Consider the following 9,807-nt stretch of genomic DNA (forward strand, 5'->3'; position numbering starts at 1 on the left):
TGTGAAAGAGGCCTTAAAGAAGTGATATGACTGTCAGCACATAGTCCTGTGCAGCCATAGTCAGGGCTCCTGCACACTGGCCGCTGCAATTTTGCCGCTAGAAAATCACAACCAAATTGCGTCCTTGTTTAGGCGAATTTTGAACGCTAGCACTGCTTTTTCTCGCAAAAACATTGCTGCCGCTTGCGATTTTCTCGTACAAAAATCAGTAGGACTGTTAAAAACGCATCGCACAAAAATTACAAGTGTGTTGTCATGCAATAAAAAGGAGGCTCCATTGGGATGCATGGGTGATAAAAGATCACAAAACGCCGACAGATAAGGTATGCTGCGATTTATTCTTTTTATCGCATGATTGAAAACCGCAAAATGTGAAGGAAACCATTAAAAGGCACTGTCTTTATTCTGCTTTTTTACTCGTTCTCGCATCGCCTGCTGCGTGCTCTGCGGAGCCTCATGCGGCGCACGTGTCTATAACCAGCCGGGCACCGCATGGTGATCCCGCCCGCACCAGCACAGCCCTGAGCCTGACCACTCCCACACATGTGACTGATCACATGATCTTGACATCATCACAGGTCCTGCAGCACAATAGCAGCCATCCAAGCAGGTGCTTGCCCACGTGGCCATGACGTCACCGCAGGTCCTTTAGGCCGGTAGGATGAATATCTTCAGGCATTGTGTGTTGTGTAGTTTGATGGTCTGACAAGGTGAGGCTGAGGAGCGGCTCTGGGGCCGGGGAGAGAACAGTGCTGCCTCCTCCACATCGCTCTATAGTATTGTATGGTGCCGTAGATCTAAAGGGGTTTCCCAGGGAACTACTCTTCATGCCCCATCCTCATCAGGTGGGGTCTGCTGTGGGCACTTTCATACAACAGGCAGTGGATTGCTCTGACCACTGTGCAGTGCCTGGCGCTGGCGCCATTCACTTTAAGAGTATGATTACACATAGCAAAACAGCTGTGGATTTTTTGCAGCGTAAATTTCTACCCCAAATCTGCAGCATTTGCGCTGCAGGCGGTCAGAATCCTTGGCCGTCAGTGCGGATTTTGGTTTGAGATCGGCTGCGCTTCTGCAGATTGTTTAGAAGATGTCGCACTCCACCCTCACCTCTAAACTCTTTGTGCTCTTGCCATCTCCTTCGCTGGGTGTCTAGCGGGCGCCGCTGGTCAGGTGATGCAGAAGTGCCTAACCGCGCTGTGCTTATTAGAGGTCACTCGGGGAAGGAAGGGGCGAGAGAGAGCACAAACACTGGCGCTGAGAGGGAGTGCAGTATCTCAAAATCCCCATGGATGCTGCAGATTTTGACTGTTTTGGGTGCAGAAATGCTGAAGAATTTGTAGTAGAATTTTCTGCTGCGCAAATTCCACAACATCTCTGGTATGTGTAAAAGCTTCATAGCGGGAGCTATGCCTGCAGTTACGAGAATCTGCCACTACACAGGGGTTGGCGTTACCAGCTTCCACTCCATACCCTCACAGTGGGCACCCACTCAGCTAAAGGTGGTTAAGCAGGGTGCTAGAGCCTCCATGCCTGCTTGTATGACATCTTGTATCCAAGTTAGAGGCTGTACAACAGGGTGCTAGAGCCTCCACGACAGGCATGGAGGCTCTAGTACCCTGTTGTACCGCCTCTAGCTTGGATTCAACAGGGTACTAGAGCCTTCATGCCTGCCCGTATCACATCGTGTATCTGAGCTACAGTCAGTAGAACAGGGTACTAGAGCCTCCATGCTCAGCTGTATCAGATCTTGTATCCAAGCTAGTGGCGGTACAACAGGGTACCAGAGCCTCCATGCCTGCACGTATCACATCTTGTATCTGAGCTACAGTCAGTACAACAGGGTACTAGAGCCTCCATGCCTGCCCGTATCACACCTTGTATCAAAGCTAGAGGTGATACAACAGGGCACTAGAGCCTCCATGCTTGCCCGTATCACATCTTGTATCCAAGCTAGAGGCGGTACAACAGGGTACTAGAGCCTCCATGCTCGCCTGTATCACATCTTATATCTGAGCTACAGGCAGTACAACAGAGTACTAGAGCCTCCATGCCTGCCCGTATTACACCTTGTATCTGAGCTAGACGCGGTACAACAGGGTACTAGAGCCTTCCTACAGGTGTTAAGCTTTTCACAATAAATGATCCTTTTGCTCTGATATTGTAATCACTTCATATTAATGTTACAATCACACAGAAAGTGTCATTCCATTCCAACAACTCCTTCTAGGAGAGGGATTGTTTCTTACTTTCCAGTCAGTATATTTTCTGAGTGCTGTGGCATCCTCTAGTCTCTTTCACGTTTTGCAGCAAACCTCTGTCCAGTGTATTAGCCCCCTGAGAAAAGACTCTGCTAAATGCTGTGTGTAACTGACCTTCAGGTGTAATCCCCAGCAGTACAGGTAGTGGCTGCTGCCCCTCGGTCACTGCATATCACTACTGTTTGTTGCCCACACCATGGGGGAAGCGTTAGAGAATCAGTAGGCGATGCTCGGAATATGGTGTAGTCCTTGCTTTACTTCTCAGACTTGTAATGCTGTATACCCCTGTCTTTGGTTGTAAGAGCGCTTCTTCTGTACATGACCTGTCATGATTCCAGTTCCAGTGTCACTATGGCGTTGTAGGTAATTTCCATAGCAGGAAAGGCGTCTGTCGCTGTGCAGTTCACTAAGTTGTGTAATAAGTTTTTGTTCTGCTAACTCTTTCTTTTTGATTCCCATTAGGGGTAAAGAGCTGTGACTTTCCCGATCACTGGCGTCTGCTTCTCTCAGCATGGCATTACAGGGTGAGCAGTACTGTCAATGTGTCGTTGGCTTGGATTTGCCACTAAAAGCAAAAATACCCACCTAAAAAGCAGGGTAGACGCACAACAATTCACACTGCTGTGGGCACAGAAGTCACGTTGGTCTGCAGAAGGGGCGACTCTGCAATCGTTCTGTGTGTGTTCCCATCTCTGCAGCATTTCCTGTATTACTTTGCCACCTTTTACATCCAATGTGTTTCTCTTCCTGTTTTCTGACAGAAGATGATGATACATGGTCTCCACCATCTGAATCAGATATGAAACTTTTGAGAGCGAGACGTGAGCGCCAAGATAAGATTAGCAGGATGATGGGGGATTACTTACTGAAGGGATACAGAATGCTTGGAGAGAGTTGTGATACATGTGGGGTGAGTTCGAGGCATACAAATACACTTTCCCTCCATTCTTACATCATTCTGATTCTTTCTCTCTCTACATATCCTCTACAGACTATATTGTTACAGGACCGACAGAAAAAATTACTTTGTATCTCATGTCAAGAACTTGATTCTGATACTGAAAAGGATAACCCAGGTATTTTAATTTTGTTAACATTTTGTAATGTCTTCCACCCCCCCACCCCTCCCTTCCTTCCTCCTCCTCCGTACACTTGGCATCCACAGTGAACTTTCTAAGGGTGATTTTTAGGAAAAACACCATATTTTTAGTAATAGTTTCCTTTTTCTTTTTGGAAAATTGGAGATGGAAAAAGGCCAAAGCAAAATCGCTTGAGGGGCGGGGCGCTTCACATGTCCTTTCTGCTTACATTTAGCATATAAATTGGGAAAATGGCAAAGAGGAAAAGCCAGCTCACCTGAAGGATGCACGGAACTTGACTAACCCCCAGGCAAGATTGGCAAAGAGAAAAATAATCCAGCAGCCATTGAAAATTGGCTTTATTTAAGTAAAATCCCATCAGGAATAAGGCAAAGAAAAAAGTTCAATTTTTTTAATTTTTTTTTAATTTTTTACATGTTTCGAGCTGTAATGCAGCTCTTCGTCATAGCAAACTAACAAGCCTAACCAATATGCAAATACACCGTAAACACATGACCAGACGAATGTTAGAACAAATATATTTCCATTAAATCCTGTTGTTAATGTAAGATTTAATTACTTTTGTTCAGACCGAATGGAGTTCTGGTCTTTAATAAAAATATCCAAAAACTCTAAATTGAAAAGTCTACGATGGTGATCCCCACGTCTAAGAGGGCGATCCACACATTCCATGTCTTAAACTCGCATAGATGTGTGGATGTCGGGCATGAACGCAGATGCGCTTTTTTTTATGCTGCATTTACTATGTCTGCAATATGGTATCTGATAAGATATTAAAAAAAACATTTTTAGATTGTGTTACAGGCAAATCTTAAGATTTCTGGTAAAATCATTTACATCTAATGTTTTATAGAAGTCAAAATAATAAGTGAGAGCAAATGAGAGTTCGCAAGACAATACAGTGTTCACTAGTCACGATCAAGAACTTGATTAATCTTCGAGTGCATTTGGTCTAGCGCCGATCTCCTATGTTTTTGACCATTTCTGCGGTTTTTGGCACTCCAAATCTTCTGATATTATTTTTACCATGGTCCATAGAACTAGATCCTGCAGATGTATTAATGGAAGGTATTTCAGATGTTGTGTCTGATGAATTCACATCTGTTTAACTGAAAGTGACCCTGAATGTATCCAGTTTACTGTTCTCTTTTTTTTTTTTCTTGTATTTCAATAACCTATATTTGTGAACTAGCTGATATACCCGGATTTGCCCGAGTTAATTTGGTACTGGTGTTTATCTGGTGTTCACACAGAAAATCTTATGAAGTCGTGGTTACTTTAGAGATACCAAGGGAAAAAATATGTTCACCATTTTGCATGGTTCTTTGCTTTACCCAGGAAACACCACATGGAGGTAACCAGGCAACGTTTCCTTTATATGAAATTACATCAGGAAGTGAGAGAATTAGATTCTGTACGTAAAATTTGGATGCTAATTGTTTTGCGCGTAGAATTGAATAATCAAGTTAGGACCCAATAACTTTTCCTATTTATGACACAATCAATGCTCGTGCTAAATTTCGAGTTTCTATGACATCGGGAAGTGTGAGAATTAGATTCCGTACGTAAACTTTGGACGCTAATTCTTCTGCGCTTAGAATTGAATAATCGAGTTGGGACCCATTAACTTTTCCTATTTATGACCTATTCAATGCTCGTGCCAAATTTTAAGTTTCTATGACATTGGGAAGTGAGAGATTTAGATTATGTACGTAAAATTTGGACGCTAATTCTTTTGCGCTAGAATTAAATAATCAAGTTGGGACCTCTTTACTTTTCCTATTTTGGACATAATCTATGCTCTTACCAAATTTCATGTTTCTACGACATCGGGAAGTTGGAGAATTAGTTGCGAGTCAGTCAGTGAATCAGTGAGTGAGTGAGTCAGTGAGGGCTTTCGTCTTTATATATAGAGATATGCCCATATTTGCCAGGTAGTTAATAAATATATACCGTATATACTTGTGTATAAGGCGACTTTTTCAGCACTTTTTTTTTTTTTTTTATGCTGAAAAAGCCTCCCCCTTGGCTAATACTCAAGTGCAGTTCCATTCACCATTGCTTACAATGGGGCCGTGGCTGATGCCGGAGGCCCTGTTGAAAGCAGTGATCTGCCAGCAACCCCTGCAGTGATTTTTCAGGGAAGGGCTGCCTGTAACTGGTCACAGTGCTCAGCCAATCACAAGCAGCGCTCAGCTGTCATTCAATGAATGGCTGAGCCCTGCCTGTGATTGGCTGTGCATTCAGCCAATCAGATGCAGCCCTTTTTACCAAGCGGGGATTTTAAATCGCCACCTGCTGAAAGAACTTCATTACAGTGACGGGACCCAAGCGGGTAGATGCGCCTGAGCCTCGGCAGCAGCGGAGATGTAAGTATAGATTTTTTTTATTTTTAACTACAACTAGGGATGATTTTTCAAGGAAGGGCTTCTATTTAAAGCCCTTCCCCCAAAATCACTGCGGGGGATGCCAGCTTATACTTGAGTCAATAAGTTTTCCCAGTTTTTTTGTGGTAAAACTAGGTACCTCGGCTTCTATTCGGGTCGGCCTATACTCGATTATATACAGTAACTATTTTACATACGGACCCATTCTTTGCTGCAATACTTCAAGATGCTTGTAAATGTGTAGCCAAAGAAAGCTCCCACTGTTGGTCAGACACCCCAAATTTTTTTTTTTTTTTTTAAATCAAGCAAAACCTACTTACACATGACTATCACATTCCAGTTAATACTGGCACGGTTATTCAATCAAAAAAAATTAAAAAGAAAAAAATATATATTATATGTACATATTGCTCAGTGGTTGCAGTCTCAAAAGATTAATTGTAACACCGCATATAAGATTTATCTTGTGACTTGCATTTGATGTGGGGCCCAATATGTCAGCTGCACCTCCTGCAGTTTAAGAGTACCAACCAGACGCCATATTTCATACATAGCAAATGGAGCAGCAAAAATCTGTGCTTTTTTCACACTTTTTGCAATGTTCATGCTTGGCATCTATATGTCTATGTGTGTTTCAGGCACGCAAACTTGCGGATCACCCTCTAAGAGAAGGGGATCGCCATCGTAAACTCGTCAGTTAAGAGTTTTTGGATATTTTTATTAAAAAATAAATCTTGTTATTTGTATAGCGCCAACTTATTCCGCAGCGCTTTCAGGTAATTTTTATTTATTACCCCCCACCAAGTTGGGTGCTCATTTTACCGACCTCAGAAGGATGGAAGGCGGAGTCAACTTTAAGCCAGCTACCCGAACCATTCGGAGTTTGAACTTGCAACCTTTAGGTCGTGAGCGAGAGCTTACACTTTGCGCCACACGAGGCTCATTTTTATTAAAGATATGCGCTCCATTCGGTCTGAACAAAAGCTCTGATTTAATCTTGCACCATGAACATGACTTTAATGGAGATGTTTCTGTTCTAACCTTTTCCTTGTCATGCGTTTTCTGTGTGTTCCTGTATTGGTTAGGATGTATTTTTAAATGGAGTATGCACTGGTTTGTCAGTGTGCTATGACTAAGGGCTGCATGACAGCTTGAAACGCGTCAAAAATCCGTGTTCGTTTCTATGTCTATTTCCTGATGGGATTTTACTTGTACTTCAATAAATTTAATTTTAAATAGATTCTGGATTTTTCCTCTTTGCCATTGACTGGGGAAAGCTTCCAATGAATACTCATGTTCCAATGAACATGAGATCAGTTTAACAGATATATTATAGCTTTTACATGGCAGGTTTGTTAATGGATGCCATTTTAGTCTATGGGTCATTGATGCCATTGTTAGGGGTCTGTTTAACATATATTCTTCCCCTATTGGCAATAATGATATCCATTCATTAGATCCATCATGAAAAGCTATAGAAAAGCTCATGATGTCTCAGTTAAATGCCCCTGTTTCCCCGAAAATAAAACAGTAACTTTATATTAATTTTTGCTCCAAAAGATTTTACTTTTTTTATTTTTTTTTATTTTATATGTATACCTGCCTGGACACTATTTATGTTTTTTTTTTTTTTTAAATTAACTATAACTAGGGCTCAATTTTTGGGTAGGGCTTATACTTCAAGCATCCTGAAAATCATGCTAGGGCTTATTTTCAGGATAGGTCTTATTTTCACGGAAACTGGGTAGATCTTTATCAGATGCTATACAGTGTCATCCATCTCCCATAGGCTCATACGGTGTATGTTTAATGGATATGTTCTTTTACAGGACTCCATGGGATGGAATATTGTGGTTTACTAATCCTATCCTATACCTTTTTTTTATATACTGGCCAGAAGGAGGTGAAAGAGACAGTCTTTTGACCTTCATCTGACTAACTGAGCTCTATGCAGACATATAGCATGGGTGTCAATTTTTTCAGTGTACATGCTAAACAAAAGCAAGATGTGAACTAGTGTATCAGGAGAGACTTGTCAGTCAAGGCAAGTCAGGTGGGGAGGATTCAGCAGGGATCGGTCCAGATCACTCTTCTCCAGGCTCATCCTTAAACTGTGTTTTCTCTGAAATGCCATAGCTGCTGTAACAAGGGAGCCAGTTGGTATTTCATCCTGTCTGTGATTCAGACGGCATTAATCTCCTGACTGGTTCCCTTTAAATAATAGAATATCCTACTGATATACCATAACTTGCTATGATAGGAGAACCCCTTCATTGCCTTGTCATATGCAATAGAGCATGGTTTTGTAATGTGCAGCCAACTTTACATGTGGAGCGAACCCCTGTGACTTGTCTGATTAACATGTTATGAGTGTTTCACTGGAAAACTCTTTAATGCTTATTTTAAGAGTATTTTATGTAAACGTGTTTTCTCGCCTAACTCGTTGACTAATTTTGATACTTTTTGTTTAAGTCCTCAATCCTCAGGCTGCACTGTCTCAGGTTCGAGAACATCAGCTTTCTCTACAGGAAACCCCTGTTTGTGAAGTCCCAGCAGCTGTGACCCTTGTAACAAACCTTAATTCTGGCCCTGTAGATGCCATTGTTGCTACTAACGGTCCTGATCCTATAGTCTCTGCTGAGAGCGCTCTACTAGAGAAGATGAGCTGGGCCACTCACCAGCTGAAGGAAACTAGTTCTGTGGAGTACAGCTCCCAACTCTGTGCCCTGCTTGGCACTTGTGCCCAGAGTCTGAAGTCCCTGCGAGATCTCCGACATTGAAACATGGTGGTCCTTTTCATTGAAGGACTAAATGAACTCACTCGCTCATGTTCTCAATTCTTTCTCAAACTCGTCTATTAGTTATTGCATTTTTTGCAGCAAATGCAGTGTATCTTCTTAAATATTCTTTGTTTTCAGGGTGGCTTTCATTAGCCATGTGCTGTTTTGAATATTTTAACTACTTGGCCAGCTTTACAAATTAAAGGCTGTTTATGCAAATTAGGTCCCATTGGATGAATAAAAATAAGTGTGCTGTCATCACCACTTCAGATTTTGTGGCTGCTTCTTTATACGTGGATAAACATAATTGTCAATAGCCAGACACCATTCAGACATTTTAGTCACAGCGACATTCTGTATTCTTACATATGGAATTATTGTAGCTTGCTTTTAGGCCGGCTTCACACGAGTGTAAGCGCACTTGCACACGCCTGAGCATGGTGTTTTTGCAAAATGAACAATGTTTTTTTTCATGCACATCAGCGTATTTTACTATTCTTCTTGCCCTTCCCCACCCCGCAAGTCATGTTCACTTGAGTGCGGCAATTCAAATGTCTTAACTATTTCAAGATGTGTTCTTTTTTCAGAAAAATTATGCAGTGTTTCCCACATCCCCTTGTGCATTGCGTGTGCATTTGCGCACCCAACCCACCCTTCTCCTTCCCAATTGATTTTTATGGGGACCTCAGATGCACAAATATGCTGAAAAATAGAACATAATCTTTTTTTTTTTTTTTTTTTTTTTAATTTTATGACCGAAATGTGCGCAAAATATGGAAATGTGAACAAACCCATTGAAATCAATGGGCTCTATTATCTACATTATTCCGTGGGCAAATATATCCGTGTGAAGCCGGCCTTGATGTATACATAAAAATGAAAACATTTGCTTTTGCAATCATTTTGCACTTTGAAAAAAAGGAAATATATTTTTAATGTTGGCAATAGAAATGAGCATTAACCTCTACCATATGGCCCTCTGGATACAGTCAAACCTCTAGTTTTCGTTGGAAATCTAGCCGAAAGCAATCGGCCAAACTTGAAACGAGTGAAACTCACAGCAATTATTTCCATAGGAATCAATGTAAATCCAATTAATTTGTTCTGGACATTAAAAAAAATACACCAAATCACATTTAATAAAGAATAAATATAGTTTTTTTTTCCCCGGTGTCATCATGACGACAGTACCTGGGGGTTGCCCCTTGACCTTGTAGGGACAGGAAGCAAAAGACTTGAAAAGGCTCCTCCTGCCTCCCATTCTTCAGTGCTTCCTGTC

At 41.7% G+C, this 9,807-nt stretch overlaps 1 protein-coding gene across 4 annotated transcripts; it reads left to right on the forward strand.

Annotated features, from left to right (window-relative positions):
* The first annotated feature begins 573 nt into the window (after nucleotides 1–573).
* Nucleotides 574–8,792, forward strand: ZNRD2 (zinc ribbon domain containing 2). Of its 4 annotated transcripts, none has more exons than XM_066582566.1 (5): nucleotides 574–656; nucleotides 2,724–2,785; nucleotides 3,023–3,171; nucleotides 3,253–3,337; nucleotides 8,221–8,792. In XM_066582566.1, the coding sequence occupies exons 2-5, from the start codon at nucleotides 2,773–2,775 to the stop codon at nucleotides 8,526–8,528; spliced, it is 555 nt and encodes a 184-aa protein (XP_066438663.1). In that variant the 5' UTR covers nucleotides 574–656; nucleotides 2,724–2,772; the 3' UTR covers nucleotides 8,529–8,792. The 4 variants fall into 4 exon arrangements, with proteins under 4 accessions (XP_066438663.1, XP_066438665.1, XP_066438662.1 ...); XM_066582568.1 differs by having other exon boundaries at nucleotides 585–656; nucleotides 3,026–3,171; XM_066582565.1 differs by having other exon boundaries at nucleotides 639–710.
* The last annotated feature ends 1,015 nt before the right edge of the window (nucleotides 8,793–9,807 follow it).

Source organism: Eleutherodactylus coqui, chromosome 11 (genome assembly GCF_035609145.1).
Source record: "Eleutherodactylus coqui strain aEleCoq1 chromosome 11, aEleCoq1.hap1, whole genome shotgun sequence".
Classification (NCBI taxonomy): domain Eukaryota; kingdom Metazoa; phylum Chordata; class Amphibia; order Anura; family Eleutherodactylidae; genus Eleutherodactylus; species Eleutherodactylus coqui.

Excerpts from the sequence above, each read along its gene's own strand:
- ZNRD2 (XM_066582566.1), top strand. Across the intron at positions 3,172-3,252 it reads AGAGTTGTGATACATGTGGG|ACTATATTGTTACAGGACCG; the intron begins GTGAGTTCGAGG and ends TATCCTCTACAG. Across the intron at positions 3,338-8,220 it reads TACTGAAAAGGATAACCCAG|TCCTCAATCCTCAGGCTGCA; the intron begins GTATTTTAATTT and ends TTTTTGTTTAAG.